Genomic DNA, 23611 nt, shown 5'->3' with positions numbered 1-23611 from the left:
AAACAATTAAAATCACACAAAAAAACATTAAAATACCGTTACAGATTTAAAAGTGAAGATTATTTTGATCTCAGCTGTAGCAGCTCAACCAGGAAATGTTCAGTCTTGATTTAAAAGTGTCTAAAGTTGGGGCTCTTCTAATGTTCTAAGGTTCTCTGTCAGCTGGTTCCATTTAAGAAAGGCATAGCATCTTCTCCATGTTTAGTTTTCACCTTACGTTTTGAACTCAAATGTTTCAAATAATCACCATGGACTGAGCAGTAAAAAAAACAATAAATGAAGATATGTCCAAAATGTTCACGATGGGGGTCTTCACACTACAACTGCATGACGTGCTCATTGTCCGGCCCTCTCTCCCTCACACACACACACAGGTTTGGGTGGCCTATTCCCATACACTCCTCCCCCTCTCCTCTTGTTCCTTTGCCAAAATATGTGAAGGCAACTCGAGCCCAGAGTTATTTCAGACGTTTCTGCTCAGTTCAGCCTGGATCATGGACGGAGCTCAGCTGTGGTAGTGGAGAGGAACCGTTTGCTTTGGTTCACCGCGAAGAAAATGAAGGAGCCTCACTGCCTGGTCTTTGCCGTCGTTGTTGTGTGGGCTGGTGTCAAATGTCTTTGCCGGTAGTGCTGCCGGGTTCCTGCTGTCGGTTGGCGGGGGGTTCGACTCTCTCCCAGGCCATAGACCGCTCTCCGTGTGCCCGGACCCGCGGGCGCTGCTGCTCGTCCGCTGCACGCTGTCGGACTCCAATGCCGGGCTCCGAGGCACGGCTCCCCGCCGCTCTGTTGCCCGCCCGGCCGCTGCTGTCCCTCGGGCTCCTGCAACTGCTGCTCGGCTGCTCCACGGTGGCACTTTCCTTCGGGGCTCTGTCCCTCAGCAACTCGCCCCCGGTCCGGAACGCCTGTCCGTTTTGGGCTGGATCTTCTGTGAGTATCTCTGGGTCTGTTCATTTACAATAAAACAGTCTAAAGGCTCCGTGGAAATATCACACTAGCCAGTGTGTCAGAATCACAGTGTAGCCTACACTATTTAGTGCATGCCACAATTAAAAGTGCATTAATTATTGTAGGACCTATTTACACCATCAGAATATACTTAAACGGTACTGTAAACAAACTGCATCAACAGGTAGCGGGCTTGTTGGTAAATCTGTGCAATGATGGGATAAAATAACCTCTGAACAGCGCCTACGCAAGGTACACGAAAATTACGTTAAACGATTTTCTATGGGTTTTGTAGGGTTTTATATAAAGTACATATCAGGTTACCCTACAGCTCCTTTGGACAACCTGCAATAGTCACACTAACTTCTCTTTGAATTAATAAATAATGCACATTACATGAGCAAAATCTACTGAACAAGAGCTTATAAAATTTCAGTGACTCAGTGCCTCACTTCCCACCAAAGCAAAGTGTGAAAATCTGTTTTAAATTGTGTAAATTGTGTAAACTGTTTTTAATGGCCGGATGTTTTGCCCTGTCTCCCTCAAAAGCAAACAGACAAAAATACTTTACTTTTAGAAGTATTATGATTTTGTGATGTTCTGAAGATTAATAATTTTGTGGCCATCAGGGACAAGCCATTGTTTCTACCGCCTCTTAACACGGTGCAATTTATAGAGATGTATCAAGGAAGAACAAAATGTCACTCGTCAATCATGTACTGTTCTAATGCCCCCCACAAATGTCTTTCACATGATTCTCAGTATTCTTGATAAACAAACTGCTCATTTACCCAGCAATAGTAGGAATGATTTAGTACACCAGGGGCATGTCTGTCAAACTCAATTTTATTTGGGATTGTTCAAATGTCAAATTTCTACAATTTTTCAATTCATGAAAATTATCACGCAAGATAATGTGTCCAATGTCTGTTTTTATTAGTTTTATACTGGAGATACAATGCTTTCATTCATTATCTGTAAGCGCTTATCCAGTTCAAGGTCGCGGTGGGTCTAGAGCCTACCTGGAATCATTGGGCGCAAGGGGGGAATACATCCTGGAGGGGGCGCCAGTCCTTCACAGGGCAACACAGACACACACACATTCACTCACTTTTTGAGTCGCTAATCCACCTACCAACGTGTGTTTTTGGACTGTGAGAGGAAACCGGAGCACCCAGAGGTAACCCACACAGACAGGGAGAACACACCAACTCCTCACAGACAGTCACTCGGAGCAGGAATCGAACCCACAACCTCCAGGCCCCTGGAGCTATGTGACACTACCTGCTGCGCCACCGTGCCGCCCAGATACAATGCTTATATAATAGAAATATTCTGGCAGTTACACAAGCATCCATAGTGTGTTAGGGTAGTTAAATCCTAACTCCAGGGCAAAATTAATAAACAATTCTCACATTTTAATAATTTTGAATTGAGTGATCAGTTGCAATGTGTGTACCATCCCATGTGAAATTCATTGGAAGGTACACCCATTATTATCTCTGTTCCAAAAACACATATCTCCAGAGTAGAAAACGTACAGGAAAAAATATCTTAATATTCAAAGTAATACTGCAGCATTGTTCATTGTTCCAAAAATGGAGCATTGTTATCATTACATTTCTTGCATAAAGTAAATTACAGCTGTTATGGCCAAAACTATGTAGAAATATGACATTTATTGATAGGAAAATAATGGATAGGAGATAGTGAAAAATAGCTAAATATATAAATGTGTACTATGTACTATACCTTTTTAATTTTACACTGACATCACTTAATGGAGAATTCCCATGGCACTGGCATAGCCACATGTTGGAGACACTTAGAAATGGGAAGTGGTGGTCAGATTTTCTGAGGAAGGAAAAAAATTATATAGACGGATAAGAATGGGATCAACTTTACTAATAGCAGACTGAATGAGAAACAAAATGTCAGGATATGAATGTGTTCGCTGCCATATGGAAAAGTCTTATGCATCTGCTGTGGCTACATTGCAAAGTTAATCTGTCTGTTTCATGCCGTCTTTGCTGAATTGGCTGATTCTGCTCTCTGCAGGTCATCCTCTCTGGGATTATCGGCCTCACAACATGGAAACGGCCCATGCTCCTGCTGGTATGTGTCTCAGGGCTTTAGTTTTTAACTCTCAGGTTGACATATTCTCTTAATATAAGGGTTTCTAAATTGTTCTTGGCTTGAATATACATTTGAAAAGAAAAATCTAATTGGCGTAACATATAGGGGTATTTGTCCACATAAGAAGGCAGAAGTCCAGGCTTAGATATTACACACTTAAAACATAATTATAAATATATGAGTGTAGACATTTACAGAGGGTTACACAAACATATTTTCCACTGAAAGCTTGAGTGGTTCTTCCTTGATATGGATTTGCTCTGAAGAACCCCTAGGGGCAGATTTATTTTTGAAATTGTAAACAGCAGGACTACAATTAGCAAATGGTTGCTGTCCTTGTTCGTTCATGATACAATAACACACATACTCTAAAGATCATAAACTGCAAATATGCAGCCAGTTTGAATCAAGGCTAGTGGAAGATAGAGTATGATGTACTCCAGTCCGAGGAGAATACTTTATCTCCTTATCATGGATTCTGTTTGTAAAATTCCTTATCCTGTGTGTCCATGGTGAGTTATTAATGACAGAAATGCTGAAGATAGTGCTGACCTCACACACAGGATCTATGCACAGCAAGCATTCAAATTTGGCCTCGTTAATCTAAGCTTAAACTGTCCATTTTGTCTCTACCTGCAGGCTCTTAGTCTGATGTTTGTGTACTGTTGTTAGTTTATTATATCGTTTGGAATCTTTCCAAGCACTCACTGTTGTATTATTCTGCGGTAACACAAAACAGCAAATCAAACCCATGTCTGCTGTGTTGAGGTAAGTAGAGTTACACACTGCTAAATAAGCTTCTAAAAAGTGAATAAAAAGTAAACTTATAGTGTTTGGCAGACACGCTAATGTTGAGTGATGTGCAAGCTTAATCACGTAACCCATGTAATGCAGGGTTAGAAACGTTATAATGTGTGGTGCTTACTTGAGTGGGGAATTGAAACTGTAGTAATATGAAATGTGAAATAAATATATCATCACTTTCAATCATCACATCAATTTTTATTTTACTACATCATTGGAACACAGCAGCTATCCTTCACACGTTGAACATTTCATGATGAATCGACCAATAGAAATTATTCCTAAATTACCTAAAATAATTTTTTTACATTGACTTCCATTAATATTTAAAAAGGCTTTTTTTTCCTTTTCCTGTAAAGTTGCTATTTTAAGGGATACATGGTTTTTAATTGGATAGTGACGACATCTGAAATATGTTTTGATTTTAGAGTAAACTTAAATATATATATATATATATATATATATATATTTAAGCTATATTGATTATTAATATTTATACACTTTCTGTCTTAGGTGAATCTGTTTGTGTTGCTGTCAGTGGTGTGCATTCTACTAAACTTGGCGGGCTTCATCCTGTGCTGTCAGGGAGCTCAGCTAGTGTCCAACGCCAGCAGCTGTCCGGTAAGGACACAGACCTCTGATCTGTTCCACTGGCAAAACACACACATCATAATCTAACCCAGGCTGTAATCTGCTGCAGTGGTATAGGAGAGATACTGAAATTACACAGATGAACATACAGTAAAGTGGAATAAGCCCAATTTATATCTTCAGGAAAACTGAGGTCCTGGAATAAAAACAGAGTAGATCCTGTACACTATTTGGCCAATATTTAATAATGATATTGAATGTAGATTGCTGCAGTAATGGTCTCTACTCTTTTGCTCTTGTAATATGATGCACTCTTCCTCAGCCCAGTGTTAGGGGGCTTTTGTACCCCTCTAGCCAACACTTGTATTAAGCATGGTGAATTTAGGCTCAATTGGAGCTGTTCCAGAATGTTCCATTTCATTTAATCCTTTTTTGGAGATTTTTTGGGTTCACCCTAATTGACCTCAGTTCTCTAAATTTCAGGGAATAAATACCTTTTCAATAATAACCATTGATTTATCTACAAACCCCATTTACAGAACAGTTGGGACATGTGTAAAATTAAATAATAACAATAATTTGTGCTTTGGTATTTCTATTGAATTTTTTTAAACTTGTTTTTTGTAAATATAAACACATTTATGAAGTGATTTTTGCACATTCTTGCTTTATACGAGACTAAAGCTGCTCAGCAACCCGTGGTTGCTGTTGCCTGATTCACCTTTTCACGATGTGTCATAGGGCACAAATCTGGACTGCAGTTATGTTAGTCAAGCACACACATTCTGTGTCTACAAAGCTATGTAGATGTAGCTTGAAAAGAATGAAGTCTGGTTTTGTCTGGGTGTAATAAACATTAACTTCCCAGGATAAGATGTCATCTTTATGGCAGCATTTGTCTAAAAACCCTCTGTTTGCCTCCACAGCAATGGAACATTTTCACATATGCAAGTCCCCCTGCTGCAGTCACTGGTGCATACCCTATACCATAAGAGATGTGGACTTTTGCGCCTATCACTGATTACAATCTGGATAGTCCTTTTTCGTCATTAGCAAAGAAAACGCATGATTTTTTTTTCATGAAAACAAACTGAAATATGGACTCCTGACCACAGCATTTGTCCAATGTCTTTTAGACAATCTGAGAAGAGTTTTGGCACAGATAGCTCATTAGCTGTTCTGCATAGTATACATGTGGGGCTTTTTTTCCTTGCTTAATATAGTTTCCGATCACATTTCACAGTGTATTGGGGAATCTGTTCATTTACTATTTGTTCAACCTTACTCTTTGTAGACTCCAGATTTCCTGAATCTTTTCAGAATACTGATAATGGTAGATGATAAATTGCCTAAATTCTTTGCAATGGAGGATTCAGAAAAATCAGTTTGAAAATGCTATCATGAATTTTGGCATAAAGTTACATACACTGATTTATTTTTCATTTCAAACTCTGAGTGTTAGCTGAATGGTCATTTCATACCTTCTATATTCCCTTGCTTATAGGGTAATGCTTCAGAACAGTGATATGCAAATTTTCTATGCATTTTTCACTTTTATTTGACCCCTGTCCCAAATTTCTTGGAGTGTGTTGCAGGTATTATATATATATATATATTAAAAGTATAATCAAGTTGTTGAGTGAAAATATTGTAAACCATTTCGTCATATACAGGAGGTCCTCGGGTTACATCAGTCCCGAGTTACGATGTTTCGTGATTACGACACATCTCCCATTTACTGTATAAATCCTTGTTTCGACTTAAGTGGTTTTGCGTCGTAAACGTCGTAACGCGAACTTGGTGTTTGGTGTGCGTGGCGGAAGAATACACGGTTATGCGGCTCGGCACTGAGGAGGATAGGTGTTAGGATAGGATAAGTGCTTACAGTATGTTATTTACGTTATTTAATGTATGTATGTGGGCGGCACAGTGGCGCAGCAGGTAGTGTTGCGGTCACACAGCTCCAGGGGCCTGGAAGTTGTGGGTTCATTTCTCGCTCCGGGTGACTGTCTGTGAGGAGTTGGTGTGTTCTCCCCGTGTCGGTGTGGGTTTCCTCCGGGTGCTCCTGTTTCCTCCCACAGTCCAAAAACACACGTTGGTAGGTGGATTGGCGACTTAAAAGTGTGTGTGTGTGTGTGTGTGTGTGTGTTACCCTGTGAAGGACTGGCGCCCCCTCCAGTGTGTATTCCCACCTTGCGCCCAATGATTCCAGGTAGGCTCGGGACCTACCGCGACCCTGAATTGGATAAGCGCTTACAGATAACGAATGAATGAATTAATGTACGTATGTTCCGACTTACACCGAAAATCGGTTTATGACGCGACGTAGGAACGGATCAACGTCGTATGTCAAGGACCCCTTGTATTTGTCAGTTAAAGGAAAATTAAAGACTCAGAGAAGAGTGGTTAAGTCAGACCCAGCCCTGCTACATGGACAGAAATGTGAAAGATTCACACCATAGTGGCCTGCTTTATTTTCACACTCTCTCTCTCTGCATTTTAAATGGCTGTTAAAAAAGATGGACAGGTAGCAGATGACCATTAAAGTGGAGCTTGATTGTGGTGTGTGTTGCAGATTGTTGAGAAGGATGTCTGTAACTGTTGTGCTGATAGCCACACCAGACAATGCCAGGAGGAGAAGCTGATAAAGATTTCTGCCATCCCCTCGTGCACGATAAAGAGAGGGCTGCTCAAGGTTTGGCCTGAGTTTTTAGTAACACTACATTACCATTCAGTTCTTCATTAGGAACAATGCAATACTATAATCCTCCACTGAAATTCTCTTGAATGGATGCTGTGTATTTGTGGGAATGACTGTGAAATACAGCATGTAATCAGTTTGAGTGTGTTTTCACTGCATTAAAGTGGGTATTAAATGATGTTTTTCTTGGTTCCAGAAAGTTCTGTTTGCGTTGTGTGCATTGAACGCACTGACCACAGCAGTGTGTCTGATAGCTGCAGCACTCAGGTACCTCCAGATTTTCTCTACCAGGCGGCCCTGCATGGTAAGAATCCACTAGAATCAATATTGTTTCTATTCTATTCTGCACCTAAATGCTAGGGGCTAGGTCTCCATAAAAGGGATTTAGGCCTGAGCTACATTTTATTCTCGGTAGGGTTTCTCTTGATAGTTGAACTCAGGATTGAACGTTTTAATCAATCAGTCATTTTCAGTCATTATTAAACTTTAAGCCCTGTCCAAGAACTTGAATACAATCTGGTTGTCAGTTAAAACAATATTATGAAACAATATTCATTTTTACATTCTTAAAAGAGATATCAATGCAATGAAGTAGAAAATACATTATGTACTTGCTTTACATGTTTTTATCAAATAAGTTTTTCTCCATTTATAAATTTTACAAATACTCTTCTCCAATCTGAGTAGTTTGTAAAACTAAAATTCCTTAAATGTCTTTGTGCAATGTATATTTGCAACACACTAGAAAACTAACTTTAATTAGTTTTTCTTCTGTACTGATAATGTTGATTCATGGTGCAAAAATACATTATGTATCATGAAAATTGTTTATAGTCTTTTTTAAGAAAATATTTATGGGTTTTTCTGTTTTTTTTACACTGCTGAAACATTATTTACACCTGTAGACTCCCTCTGGACACTGTCCATGGATTCTGACACTGTGAAAGTCACTGGTATCATCTGGCAACTTGGGCCCATGCTAAATTGCTAAACTGGTGTTGGCACTGTTCCTATCTGCCAGGAGGAGACGAGGAATGTTCCAGAAGAAGGAGAGGAGCAGCAGCAGACCCCTGATCCTGAGGAGTTCGTAGCTCCGACCCCACCTCCTTCATACTTCTCCACCTTCTATTCCTATACCCCACGACTAGCTCGAAGGTACTAGCCAGCATAGTTTTCATTATGATAGGATACAAAGCATGTTTTTTCTGATGAGTACATTCATCGACTGCTCACAGGGACACGCTGAAAATGTGTTAATGACATTAAAAAATAATGACATTAAATTTTCATTGTGTTAGCATGTTATTATCACGTTACACCCTTAATATTGTTATATATAGTTTAATATTCTAAATAACCTGCATTGCATAAATACAACAGATAACTTTTGGGGATCCCTCTGGTTTAAAAACATCATGACACTTAGCCTAGACAATGACCTGTAATCTAATAAACACAACCAAGCTAAGACTGGTGTTATATCAACAACATTAGAATTGAATAAAACCATAAAAACATGATTATATCTCTAGTCAGCTCAATGTTTATACCAAATAAAAAATGGAAAGCAGTACTGGCCTACGATATTTCACGACTTTCCCATTACATAGCCAGGGAGCTTGCAGACATTAGCCACTGTCCACTGTCCATTTGATTTGAATGTATTCTCTTTTGTAATGATGAAGATTGTTCAGAGTTATAGAGTTGCAATAAGATGTTATATAATGGTGGCGCAGCAGGTAGTGTCGCAGTCACACAGCTCCAGGGACCTGGAGGTTGTGGGTTCGATTCCCACTTCTTGTAACTGTCTGTGAGGAGTTGGTGTGTTCTCCCTGTGTCTGCGTGCTCTGGTTTCCTCCCACAGTCCAAAAACACACGTTGCAGGTGGATTGGTGACTCAAAAGTGTCCGTAGGTGTGAGTGAATGTGTGTGTGTCTGTGTTGCCCTGTGAAGGACTGGCGCCCCCTCCAGGGTGTATTCCCGCCTTGCACCCAATGATTCCAGGTAGGCTCTGGACCCACTGTGAATTACACAGTTATTAGTTTATTAAACCACACTTTACGCTGGTATTTGAACTTACATTTAAACTCATTTCCCCATCCCAGCTCTACCCTCATCATTCTCTCAGGTCAGGATTAAAGCTCTCTCATTCCACACACACACACATCCCTGCTGCACAACAGATGCAGCTGGATTTAGCAGCTGTGTGGGAGGTTTTGCTCTTTGGCAGAACAACCAAAAGAAAGCAGTCGGGTGCGTTCCATATTGTGGAACACGATGAAAGAGCTCAGTGAAACATTATGTATGATATAGAGCATGTCTTTTTGGCAGTTTTAAAGTTAGCTGTAAACGTGACTACAGATATCTGACAGATGCTCACAGTAACTTCTGGTTCTTATGATTGAAATTCAGTCTGCTGTTGGTAAAGTTCTGAATGGTGAAAACAGTCAGTATAAGATAAATGAATTTGAAATATCATTATTTCTTTCTAGATCCAGATTAATCACTGTATCGGTGATTGTTTAATATCTGTAGTAGTAGAGCGTCAGTGTCACAAAAAAATCACAAATTATTGTTTTGCGACAGCAATAGCATTTACCATTATGTATGGCATTGGTAACATTGTGTCTTTCTGCTTTGACAGGATGTTTGGTGACAGTGTGATCCCGCTGCCTCATATTTACGGAGCCCGGATCAAAGGAGTGGAGGTTTTCTGTCCCCTCGACCCCCCACCCCCCTATGAAGTTGTTGCAGGAGAAGAGAACCAGCCCATGTCGGTAATTCCAATGTTTAACTTGCACATTTTTGCTTGAAAAGAATAAAGCAAATGTAATACGTTCTCAACATGCCCTCATAATTATACATCAAATAAATCAGGATTTTCCAGTTAAAAATAATTGATCAGCTGATCCCAAAATCTTCTGGGTAATAAATCCCAGGTGGCAGTGATTTGGAAATCACTGTAAATCACATAAAAATGTATTCTCCCTAATGGCTCAGATTATATAGAAACCACTGCTTTAACTAATATTTTATTTTCACTGTGTAGAAAAATGGATTTTAAATAAATGACTGTACTCTGTATCTCTCAGTCACATGTTTACTTCCAGGATCCCTAACAAGCAGAAGGTGCTGTAGCTTGTGTTGGCAACAGCTCAACCATATTAAGCTTTGTGCTGTTAACCAATCCCATGTGTTTATATCAGGCGCAGAACTCTGAGCTTCAAGTGACAGAGTTAACCGAGGGGCTAACCCACTGCTCTGAGATAGACACCGCCAGCGATGGTAAATAACCTCAGTCTTTATTACCGTCAAGCACAATTTCACATGGCACTGATAGATGGTGTTACAACATTGAATGTGGTTTCAATTAACCTACATGTAAATGAATGTGGAATTTTCCATTGAAAACTAGGATCTATATTAAAGTTCTTTGTTTTCTTTGGGCAGAGACCACTAACAGCACTATCTCTATATATACTTGAAATAATCTAAGCTATAAACCCACAGTATGTCAGGCGCTTCATCCGCAATTATGTCACCCATGTATTAAAAGAAATGTATTTGTGTCCCCCGTATCTTGTTTCCATCTCCATATGCTTCCTTTTCATGAATAGAGTTGACCCCATTGACTTTCAGTGAAATTTAAAATCAATCTTTTAATGAGCACATTTACTTGGTTCACTGCCAGCATCATCCACCGTACTTATTTAGCTACCTTTCTGGAGCATTTGTAATTTGTTTAGTTTGTCAGCTGGCAGCGGTTTCTGCCTTGAGTATTTGTTTTTCGTCTTATGCACTAAATACATTCTTTTTACTGTTGCTATTTACTAAACTTTCTTGATGTCTTGAAAGTAAACAGACTGATTTGTTGTGTGTTTTAGACTATTTCACAAAGCAGTCCATGCTAAAACACTACCTACAATTAAAACATTATTTTACATTACATACTTTTATATTTAAAAAGCAAGTAAAATTCAGAGGAGTTGGTGTGTTCTCCTCGTTTCCGCATGGGTTTCCTCCCATTTTCCAAAAACATACGATGGTAGATGGATTGTGAGTGACTGTGTGTGTTGCCCTGTGAAGGACTGGCGCCCCCTCCAGGATGTATTCCCGCCTTGCACCCAATGATTCCAGGTAGGCTCTGAACCCACCGCGACACTGAACTGGATAAGAGGTTACAGGTAATGAATGAAGTAAAATTCAGGCTTTATTAATATGAACCTTCATCCATCCATTTTCTGTAACTGCTTATCCAGTTTAGGGTCACGGTGGGTCCAGAGCCTACCTGGAATCATTGGGCACAAGGCGGGAACACACCCTGGAGGGGGCGCCAGTCCTTCACAGGGCAACTCACACATTCACTTTCCAGAGGAAACCCATGCAGACACGGGGAGAACACACCAAACTCCTTACAGACAGTCACTCGAAGTAGGAATCGAACCCACAACCTCCAGGTCCCTGGAGCTGTGTGACTGCGACACTACCTGCTGCACCACCGTGCCGCCCTTAATATGAACCTGAGCATTCTAATTCATAAGGTCCAAAACAAATGTTGAGATTTAAATATGTACTGAAGGTTGTGTTTCACTCAGACAGGTGTCTGCAGACATCAGTGCTGTATCCCACACCTCCATCACAATCTTGTCAGCCTGCATCCAGCAGAAGAACACATTCACAGCGCCTCCGCAGGTCCAACAGTGACCCTGTGCTCGTGGACCTGGCCTCTAAAGGTACACATGTGAACTCCTCATGTTTCTGAAATGTGTTAAAAGCAGTCTGCAGGAAATGGAGCGTGATAAATGTTTAGAGTGTAAGACAGTATAATTAGCCCTACTATATCTTGGTGAGTGGGTATTATGGCCCTCACTCTCCCCCATCAATGAGTCAAATGCTATCCAATATTTGTTTGTTAGCTTTTTTTTTTAATGTTAATATAACAATCTTTATTTATTTATTTTTAATTGTGTAGCAATTCTGTTTTATTAAAATTTAGCAATAGATTTTTACAAAGTTATAATGGTTTTATTGATGGATTTAACAGTTTAACAGTTTATTTACAGATTTTGTGGGTAAATTGTAGCAGTATGGTTTCACTTGTTTGCACATGTACACAACACCACATTCCATTTTTTCTAAATGAATACATGTCAGTGTATTTTATCTTTAAGGAAACATTTTGTTCAGTGTGAGTGTAAAATGAGCCTTAACCTCAGTTTAATGAGCTATTGAACAAAAAGCCAGTGGCTTCATGTTTTGAAACAAAGGCCCAGTTATGGGTTATCTTTAGGTAGTGTGTGTGTGTGTGTGTGTGTGTGTGTTTCAGAGTCAAAGGTTGGGGTCTGACACTTCACATAGTAAATCTTTGGACCCTCTCACTGTCTGTCAGCAACTTCATCAGAAGCTTTTTAAATATAGAGCTCTACCTCTTCAGTGTCACTGACTGAGCCTCTGCTCTTTGGCACTCACACAGACATCTGAGAGGATGAGTTTGCAGGGCTGTTAAACACATTGCTAGCACGCACTTTTATCAACACCCCTCACAGAAAACATATAGCCATGTGCAAATGTTTATACACCATTGGGCAAATTGCACATTTGTGGATTTTCTAATAAAATAAGCTACTCTTGTATTTAATTTCCACTCGTTCCTCTGAGTTTAAAATATTGGAAAAAATAAAATGTCTAATAAAAAATATTCCATAATTTTCTTACAAATTTGTTAAATTCAGCAAATACACAGTAAATCTCTGTGTTAACGTCTTTCAATTAGAATCTCAATAAAACCTTTAAAATGGAAGTGCACACATGCTTAAAGGCAGTATATGAATAAATGCAGAGGGTCACTAAAAAATATAAGAATATATGGGTAATCTTTGGGCATGTGAGATGTAGATGCCTATAAGAGGCTCCCAGAGTAAAAATAATCCCAGGCATCTTGGCTATGAGGAATTAGAAAAAGCTTTAATTGAGCTTTAAAATTGAAAATGTATGTGTTGAGATGTTACAGTTCCTTCTATATTAATTATCCCATTTTTTATGACTTATATTAATTATGCAAAGTCAGTAAACACATATCAGTACTTTTGTTAATGTAAATGTATGCAAACTGTGCTCTCACAAATGATGGCGCTCCATTAAGTATCTCTGACATTAGTTGGAGTGGGTGTTGTGATCCAGAACTAATCATCCAACCTGACCTCACTAATGGTATTGTGGCTGAATACAATCAAAGCCTCACAGCCATGTTCAGATATCTAGTGTAAAGCCTTCCTAAAGGAGTAGAATCTGTTTAAACTGCCTGTTCATTACCTTGATTATACAGGGTGGGCCATTTAATGGATACACCTTAATAAAATGGGAATGGTTGGTTGGTTTGCTTGGTTTTAATGTAATATTATTCTTTCATGAGTTATTTACAAGTTTCTGACCACTTAAAGTTTCTTGACCACCAAAATGTGTTCAGTGCTGCCCATTGTGTTGGATTGTCAATGCAACCCTCTTCTCCCACTCTTCACACACTGATAGCAACACGTTAAAACCAAGCACACCATTGTTTTTCCTGTGAAATTCCCAATAAGTTTGATGTGTCACATGACCCTCTTCCCATTGAAAAAACAAAAGTTGGATCCAAAATGGCCAAATTCAAAATGGCCACCATGGTCACCACCCATCTTGAAAAGTTTCTCCCCTCCCATATATTAATGTGCCTCAAACAGGAAGTTAATATCACCAACCATTCCCATTTTATTAAGGTGTATCCATATAAATGGCCCACCCTGTAGATAACATCATATATATTTGGCCATGTATTTCATTCTCACTGTTCCACAGTCACTGCTCAGTTTCCATGATATTAAAGACCATTGTCTTCTCTGGTCAACATTTGTCTGTTTTTCCACTTCAGTTATGAGCTGCGAGGCAGCCACTCAGACGGAGTTAAGTCCTGGGACGGGGTCAGTGCAGCCGGTCACTGTGACCCTGCGGCGGGGGAAGGGCCATCGGAGGCCACGCCCCTCCTCTATGGTGGACTACCAGAGCTACAGAGACACCAAGCTGCTTGTGGCCCGCTTCCTGCAGCAGTCCTCTTGCAGCCTGACCCCTGAGGTCCAGGAGCTCATCAACAGCATCAAGACAGTGCTGCGCACAGACCAGGAGCACATGGAGGAGGCTGTACGCTGCGCCAATTTCATCGACCAGGTCAGACACAGGAGACACAAAATAATGAAACCAATAACATGTTTGAATGAAAAAATCAACCATAACATTATGACCACCTATTTGTTTCTTCACTCACTGTCCATTCTCTCAGCTCCACTGACCACAGGAACAATTTGTAATTCTACAATTACAGACTGAAGTCTATCTATTGCTCTGCATACTTCGTCAGCCCCGTTTCACCCTCACACCCACAGGACTCCCACAGAGCAGGTTTGATTTGGGTGGTGGATCATTCTCAGTGATGCAGTGACACAGGTGCGGTGGTGATGTGTTAGTGTGTGTTGGGTTAGTATGAATGGATCAGACACAGCCTTGCTGCTAGAGTTTTTAAACCTCTCATTGTCACCGCTGGACTGAGAATAGTCCACCAACCAACCTACCAGTGAGTGTAGAAACAAGGAAGTGGTCATAATGATATGGGTGATCGGTGTGTGTGTGTATATAAATGTATAGATTTGTGCACACACACAAATAACACACCACTGCTAAATGACACAGAGGGTTCTGAGCAACATGCTGTTATCCAGATGTATTTTCTGGCAAGACATTGCTTATTCCAGTAAGACAAATCCACTCCACATTTTGTATGGATTACAACAGCATGGCTGCTTAGTTAGATTCCATGTGCTAATCTAATCCATGGTGTATTATGAAACAGAAGATTTCAGGTAGGATCCTGACCCACCACGACCCATTCATGAATGAATGAATGAAGCAAAAAACACTGTAACAGGCTCTATATGGTTGCGCAGTTGAACTCCTATAACAAGCATAAACAGGAAAACATTTCTCTTTCAGAACTAGAACAGTACTTCAGTTAACAAGCACACCAGAACAGTGTTAAAGAAGTGATGCCACCCAGTGATAAAGATGAAATTGTGTGTTTATGTATGTGGTTAAACACCTAGGTGCTTATGTATATACTTGTTATAAAATTGATTTCTAAAAATCTGTACATGAATATATATATATATATATATATATATATATATATATATATATATATATATATATATATATATATATATATATATATGAGGAGCAGTTAATTGTAATAAGAAACAAATCTGTGCTCTATTTCACCATAAAACAATAAAACATCATCATAATCTCTAAGCCCTAATCATAATCTCACTTTTAACACCCATTTGAATTTCCTGCTCCATCCTTTGTTTCCAGGCCATCACTGGGTCAGGGAGTGATCGAGGGACAGTATCCCAGACAAGGCAGCTGCAGCCAGACTGCACATCCATCACACTGCCACTGCGCAAACGTCCAGGCCTGCTGCACCTGCGTAGCTGCGGCGACCTCAGCACTTTCACATGGGCTGAGCTGCAGGGGGGCACTGCCTCTCGCTCTCGGACTGCAACCCACCGCCACAGACACGAGCGTCCACACAGCCTCATAGGAGTGTCCAGAGAAACCATCCTCTGAAAACTTTAGACTTTCTCTATGGACTTTGAAGCTGGGGGTGGGAAAAGGGGAGGGGTGGTGGTGGTGGTGGGGGTGGTTCGGGGGCTGTATGGACTGCCCTCAGTGACACAAAGCCTGGCGAACATAGTTTGTAATTTTGAGGATTGTAATTTTATGTCTGTTACCAAGTTTAGTTGTATCTGCAGGGTTCCAGTGGTGGTAGAATTTACTTTACATTAGCTTGAGCAAAATACTGTGCCACAGCTGCGTTATGAATGTTAGAAAGCACCAGAAACATCACTGCAGGATATGAATAATTTCTTTCTTAGAAAAGATGCACTTCTGATATAACACTGGAGATTAAAATAATATTTAGTTTTTACTAAAACACTATTATTTACACTATGACTTTGTATTATTTTCCTTTAATTCAAGTTTACAAAAGGCAAAAATCAGAATGAGGCAAAGCTTAAACCACACCTGGGTTCGGTTTATTATTTCATGTCACATTCAGATTTGTTTCTATTTTGATTATCTTAACTGTCTGGTCTTGAGTCAGGTTTGTGTATTTCACATTGTCCTGTCTACCAGCTTAGTTACTGAGATGAATGTGTGTCGGCAGTGTGTTTTGAAAAAGGCAGGCTAATGAAAGGGCTTATGAAATAAAAGTTTAAAAATCTGCAGAGAGAAATTTTTAAATATGAAATTTAAAGCCATGACAATCTTCTATCAAATAAACACTTTTTTAAAAACCTTGCTGGGAGGCTTTGTGTGGGTATGTGGAGAGTATGTGTTATCTGCACATCTGAATTTATGTATTCCTGTTTTTCAGACCAGAATAGAACTGAAAAGTGTTGATTATATGGTCTGAGCTCTTTGAGGATGATCGTACTGGGGTTTGATAGGATTAAAGGGGATTTCCACTGAAAACAATTTCTGTACTGTTTCGTGACCCGTTATGGAAGTGTAGGTGCTGCTGTCTGCAGCACAGTTACATCCTGATGCTTAGGCTGTTGTCTGTGAAAATGAGTTGAGAATTGATTCTACACCTTCACTTTGGATTAATCAACTGCACTTGCTGCCCCATTTCCACATAGATATGGTTATCCCTAGTTTAAATAACCTGCACACTTACTGTGAAATTCACATGTGCTCTGAAATGATGTAAATACAATGCAGGTTTATTCTGAGCTCAGGGAAGTCTCCCTGTTTATGAGGCTTAAAAAATATATATATTCAGGTACCTGGAAAAAGTAAAGGCAGTGTGGACACTAATGGCTCTGGAAAATAAATAACCTCCCCAGTAAACATTTGATTCAACGTTGAAATAACGTAATGACTGCCGTCTAATCAACGTTCTCTTAAGGTTGAAAATGAAAGTTGAAAAGACGTCCAAACACAGATATTGAAAAGATGACTATTAGACGTATTTTGGACGTCCATTGACGTTATTAATTGGTCCCGAAAAAAATTACTTGTATAAAACGCATTGTGGACGTCCACTGACGTTATCGATTGGTCCCCACTTAACTAACTTATTAAGATGGATTTCGGACATCCATTGACATTTAAAATATGTCCTTGACGGACAAACTACTTTTAGACCTATTTTGAACGCCCAGGGACGTTTGTTGTTTACTGGGTCTGCTATTTTGATAAAACTGCACATCTACAAGTGTTGTGTGATTCCATTTAAAAAAAAATACTAAATAAAAAGTGTCAGCGTGTTTGTACTTTCTCAGTAAGTCGTTTATTGTTGTAAATACTGTTACAAACATTCCTGCTATGGCAAAGGAATGTGGCTCAATATTTAATCACGGAAAAGCTAGCAAATAAATAAACATTGCCATTGCTTTACAGAAAGTGTTTTTTTCCCCTATTTCTTTACAATAGACATACAGACAAACATAGATATAAGTTTATTACATTCAGAGCGAGTGCATAATAAACACTACAGTCAACCCCCAGCAACCGGCTCGTGTTCCTCTAATTCAACAGCACTATTCGGCCAGGACTGGTGTTCTACTCTCAGTTCATATTTCTATATCTGTCACTTCCACGTGTTCAAGGTCCATGTGTCTAATATGTACAAGGGGATTTCTTTCCTCATGGCATTTCAAAACCCACCACGTCAAGCCACCTATGGATCTACAGAAACTCGAGATAATTTCCCACATAAAGCCATCACTACAGCCATCGGCATGGATAAAGCTTGCTAAACTTAGCCGGGTTTGCCACAAACATGTCCTGCTTTTATACACAGCCTACAGTGCAGAAGTCCTGGGAAACCGAATGGTGTATTTTGAGGTGTGAGGTTGTTTACATTGCTCAGAGACTCAGACAGCAGCACTGCTGTCCATAGAGTAAATACAGTATAGAATTTCACCTTGATATGAGCCGGACATTTCATCATCAGTTTCACAAAATTACTATTCACATTCAATTCAGTTCAGTTCAGCTGAGATTATACATATAGTGCCTTTTGCAATAGAAATCGCCACAAATCCGCTAAATGCAGCACTGGAACATATCATATTAAGACCAAAGAAATTTTGGTCTTATTTCAGCCAAATGGAGATCACTTGGGTTTTGCCATATCCCTGAAGAAATTCATATGTGAAGTACTCAGGGACAGAGACTCAGAGACTCTTGCACTGCTTATCATTCTTAATTGTAACATACTGTATATAATCTGTGTATACTGTAGTGTATATGTGTATATAAATATATTTATATATTGGTTTACAGTTATCCAGCTGGTTTTGTTTATGGTGGAGTAATGTCATCACACATCACACCCACTACAAGCAGAAATGATAAAGCATACCTATGACATGACAGACCATGCTCATCATTAAAAAAAAAGAAAAGAAAACCATGAAGTCATCTTTTATATCCTTCCATAGAACCTGCCTCACACAGATTAAAATACAGTATTAATATGGCCAGGCCATTTAGGAACTGGGACACACGTGAAATGGCCACTGCTAAAGCTGACACTGCAGTACCCTTATGACCAGCTGTAGGTGTAGTGAATGCAGACCTGCATCACTGAAGTTACAATACATTGTTTGTACTGTCATCAAGTGAAAATCACCCAAAAGACTGAAACATATCTTCTGAAGGAGGAAAAAAAGAGTGGAGGTTCCTTAGAAACCTTAGATTGTCCAGTCTCCAAATACACAAAGCAAAAAATATGCAACATTTGGGTGCCTTAAGGAACCAGCTGAAAGCCACTGCTCTTAAAGAAACTGAAAAATGTTATGAGACACAAAGTGAGGGGCATGTGCTAGTCCCTCCAATAAGATCACAGAGAAAAACTCTAAACAAAACAAAGCAAAAAGTGCCCTCTGAGGCTAACGTGCACTTTAGTTGAGTCTGCTTAAAAACATCTGAATGAATTTGTACTTATTTTGAAATTTTGACTTGTGCTGAACATACTGCAACATTTATTTACTTTATGACAGCAACTGCACTGCTTCTCGACTGGCCACACAGATTAGACCTCTGTGGTTTATTATCTGATTTATACAAAAAAATTCATCAAAAACAGAAGGACATCCCAACAGGCTTCTGGTTCTCACTGATGGGCGCTGGATTTATGATCAGCTCAAGCTACTCTGTACTTAACTAATGTTTTGACAAATAACAATCCCTTTAACTTAAGAAAGATTTTACATTATTCCACCAATCAGCTTGTTATTAAAAGGTAGTAATGGGAAAAGCATGTGGAAGCCCACTGTTGGACAAATGGCACAAGACCAGCAAAACCCACATGCTTAACTTCTCAAATTATAGTTTGTAATAGATGTGAAAGAGAGCTGATTAGATTTTTTTAAATGTAGACTGATTAGTTTTAATCTGTGCTACACTATTCCCTTTAATTGAGTTCCCTGAAAGAGCTTGTGGGATTAACCCACAGACCTAGATTAAACCTGGCCAAATTACTCAGCAAATGCACTTCAAAAAACTGCCAAAAACATTTATAGCAGTCTAAACACGGGGTCAGTGCACTACACTACACAGGAAAATAAGTAACCATAGTGTGAAACGATAAACTCTAAAAGTGCAATGCTGTAATAATCATACTACTTAATTATAAACCATACTTTTACATAATTACAACTTGTTAAAAAAACAAACAAACAAACAAACAAACAAAATGGTCTCAAACCAGAGAAGAACAGTTAGGAAAATAAAATCTCAAATAAAAATCAATATACACCTCATAACTTTTTACAAACAGAGGTTTCTTCAAATACGGTTTCAAGTATGAATTTTTTAAACTGAAACAAAACAAAAATGCAGACAAATAAAATAGCAGTGATGTCATTAAATATGAAAACCATATGTGTTCTGTACACCAGGATACAGAGGAAATTATCCCAGAGTTCAGTCACCACAAAATATCAAATTGCACATCAGTCCTGAAAACAAAAAACTACCTCCAGAAAATCTCAACTAAAATATACTTTTCAAATACGGACCCTATGCATTTTGCAAAACAAAATTCAAAAATTTCAATTTTTTTTTAAATGATGTCAATGTCAGTTTGGTTATTCTGTGCTACCAGGAAGGCCAAAATCGCCTTTCTGTAATATTAGATCAAGATGTCAAAGTGTGGGTGAACCACATTAGGACCCTCTATGATATTTCATGTGCTAAAATATCTGAGTTGATTTCCCTCTTTCAAAATACGGTGTCATGATATTGTTAAGGCATTAACAGTCCACGGATTCATGTTATATATATTTAACATTTCTTCAAATCCACAGAGCCTGCTTACTCTAAGTAGCTGTTGTTCTAAGGAATGCACATTGCAGTACACAGTTTTCACATTTTTTTTGGTCCACTTCTCCACACTATTCCTCTAACAGCTGCCCTTTAAAACTGCAGTGGAACAGAATGAAGCTGGAATGTTTGATGGTCTCCAGGTTCAAATTAATAACAGGGAAAGAATCAGTGAAAAGGCAAGTTCCATTTGCATGAAGAATGTGATCAGGTTCAGAGAACTTTCAATTCATTTCTGGGAGTAAACAAGGTTTTTAAAGAGAAATGTTGGAAGGGCCACACATTGTGTCCAGAAGGCGAGGTCTTCATTCTCACTCTATTTCCATCACTGTTTTCTTCCTGGACAGCCAGACATGTGCAGAAACAGATGTTCAACACATTGAAGCAAACACCACCACACTGACAGAAGGTGAGTTGGAAGGGTAAAGGCAGTAAGTAGAAAGTAAAAGTTCATGGAAAATAGTGGTCATAGTGGGTAGAGCTCAGTTCAGTCATTCAGTTAGCAGTCCATAGTAGATTAAAGAAGGATAAGGGATAAGGTGAGGTGAGGACAGGTCAGGAAGTTGAGGGTAGTACTGTGGATTCAGATGTAAACTGGTTGCTCCTGGGCTGTCAACAAGCGATACATGGCAGCAGGCATAGTCTTCATGTGAATCTGTTTAGAGACAGAGATAAAGGATATGCATCAACAGCCACCGATCTATTTCAGGAGGTGATGTCCAAAATCAGTTAAAGAAAACAATCTGGAGGAAATACAAACTGAAACTGATGCTTTGACTAAAGCAAACAGAGCAGAGTAGATGATGAAATAAATGTAGAAGCCGTGTAAGCAGAGAAAGCTAGGTCAGTTTTTGTCATTTATCAGACAGAAAGCAGAATGAGAGCAAATAGAAATACATTCTTTGCCAAAACATTTCAACATAGTTACTAAATAATAAACCTGAGTCTGAATACTTGTCAGTAATTAGATAATGTTGTGTATATTTGCTTAAACATCTTGCTCTTGTCTTTTGAATTGAAAAATTAAGGGGAATGCAGTAAAATGACTGTCTGGAGAGCATCCTGTTTAGTGCATCTCAGCACTCACTTTAGCTGTTTTGAGAGTTTAGTGCCGCCTGTTTGCATTTTAATATTCCATATAAAAAGCATTGTTTTGTTCTTTATAAAAACACCTCCTTCATTCTTCACAGTGTAATATGTAAGCACACATTTAATTAAAAAAAATATATACATCTTTGTGTGTAAACAGCAACACTCACAGCATTTAAAAATCTCTTGACAACCACTGCAAATGATTCTTTTGTTTTGTTTGATAATCATTGAGGTTCCATTGTGAGGAAGAGTAAATAATTCACTCTATAAATTATTAAACTCTTACCCTACTATTGTCTACCCTTACCTCGCCAACTGCGTTTGACAGGATGTGTACAATCTTCTCATGAGGAGTGGCCACAACACTCTGGCCATTGATCTCAATGATGCGGTGACCCACACGGACGCCGCCTCGTTCAGCTATCCCTCCTCTCATAAGGCTGCAAATCTGTCTCACAGAGAATATACTGCAGGTTAATGGAATAAACTGTAGTAATTAATAAATATTTTCCCCAAATCAATTTAATGATACGCTCAGCATATACACACAATGCCATTTTGCACGCTGAAACCCAGCTGGTATCTCAGGTCCGGTCTTCTGATGAGGACTGTGGTTACTGGTGGGCATCTGACTATGTTTAGCTTGATTCTGGACTGGTTCTTCAGCCCCTGGAGTATAAGACAAGACCAAAGACAAGAACTGAGGTCATAGATTTATACAAATGTATCATGCTGTAGATACAAGTTTACTATCAAACATTAATCCAGAACAATCTCTACCTTTGAACAATCCACTAAAAGAAAAACAATAACTACAATCAAACCCACTGATGGTAATATTTTGTAGAAATAGCACTAACCCAAGTGAGAGTACAGCTTCAACAACACAGAAAACTAAACTGAACATAACTCCCCAAATGAAACGCAAAACACTACCTTTATAATGCTTTGACATGTTGAAAGAGGAAGTCCAACAAGGCTGGTGCCATTGATAGACATGATCTGGTCTCCAATATTCAGTCTTCCTGATTTTTCTGCAGGTCCAGCATGCATCATGTTAGCGATAATGACTGTGGGAAGGATAGAACCCCAGCCAGACTCTACAATCACCACGCCTAGAATCTCTCCCTTCTGCTTCTCTATGTAAACCTAAGGAGCACATAATAAACACTCAACTTACAATGCAAATACGGAAAGAATTACCAATATATCTTACTGCTACAGCATAGTACAGCCAGTTAGTGATGCAGAGGTTTTGCCTCTCCATAAAGACACTGCTCACTCACATCTTTACAATTCTCTGACTTTGAGAAGTGTATGAGGTCATCATTGTACATGTCCTGTGTGTTTAGGAGGTCACTGTACTCTTTCTGGCTCAGGTCTTCAGGGTTGATGCCATTGGCACGCAAGAATTCTTGGTATGCTACACTGAAGGCTTGACCAATGGACTGTGCTATGAGCTGGGCCTAAGGGAACAGGGGAATAAGGAAAAAAACAAGAAAGCCAAAGTTAAAAAAACAACTCACAAAATCTGCCTAAGAAGTAGCTGTTACTTGTAACTTACAGACATTGGCTTGTGAAAATATATAAATAAATGTTCGGGAAAATAACAATAATGGGCAGCATGGTGGCGCAGCAGGTAGTGTCTCAGTCACACAGCTCCAGTAGGTTGTGGGTTCGAGTCCCACTCCGGGTGACTGTCTATGAGGTGTTTGGTGTGTTCTCCCTGTGTCCGTGTGGGTTTCCTCCGGGTGCTCCGGTTTCCTCCCACAGTCCAAAAACACACATTGGCGATTCAAAAATGTCTGTAGGTGTGACTGTGTGAATGTGTGTGTGTTGCCCTGTGAATTCCAGGGTGTAATCCTGCCTTGCGCCCAATGATTCCAGGTAGGCTCTGGACGCACCACGACCCTGAAC

The 23611-nt window shown here is 39.4% G+C and overlaps 2 protein-coding genes across 5 annotated transcripts in view; one reads left to right on the top strand and one right to left on the bottom strand.

Moving 5' to 3' along the window:
* Positions 1-294: 294 nt before the first annotated feature.
* Positions 295-15857, top strand: LOC136679383 (endosomal transmembrane epsin interactor 1-like). Its single transcript, XM_066657881.1, has 11 exons — positions 295-927; positions 3004-3060; positions 4399-4506; positions 7052-7171; positions 7374-7481; positions 8199-8332; positions 9822-9954; positions 10384-10462; positions 11773-11910; positions 14085-14377; positions 15578-15857. Exons 1-11 carry the CDS (start codon positions 328-330, stop codon positions 15830-15832), a joined length of 2025 nt encoding a protein of 674 aa, XP_066513978.1. The 5' UTR covers positions 295-327; the 3' UTR covers positions 15833-15857.
* Positions 15858-17562: 1705 nt separating this feature from the next.
* Positions 17563-23611, bottom strand: part of LOC136679137 (amyloid-beta A4 precursor protein-binding family A member 1-like) — a 44806-nt gene continuing 38757 nt past the window's right edge. For all 4 annotated transcript variants that reach the window (XM_066657445.1, XM_066657449.1, XM_066657446.1 and 1 more), the window contains 5 exons: positions 22981-23160; positions 22631-22843; positions 22244-22363; positions 22002-22142; positions 17563-21257 (listed from right to left, as the gene is read on the bottom strand). In XM_066657445.1, coding sequence (XP_066513542.1) covers positions 21186-21257; positions 22002-22142; positions 22244-22363; positions 22631-22843; positions 22981-23160 — 726 coding nt within the window. In that variant the 3' untranslated portion in view covers positions 17563-21185. The remainder of the gene's footprint in view (positions 21258-22001; positions 22143-22243; positions 22364-22630; positions 22844-22980; positions 23161-23611) is intronic.

Source organism: Hoplias malabaricus, chromosome Y (assembly GCF_029633855.1).
Source record: "Hoplias malabaricus isolate fHopMal1 chromosome Y, fHopMal1.hap1, whole genome shotgun sequence".
In the NCBI taxonomy this organism is placed as follows: domain Eukaryota; kingdom Metazoa; phylum Chordata; class Actinopteri; order Characiformes; family Erythrinidae; genus Hoplias; species Hoplias malabaricus.
The sequence above is the reverse complement of the archived record's forward strand: the minus strand, read 5'-3'. Positions and strand labels throughout refer to the sequence as shown.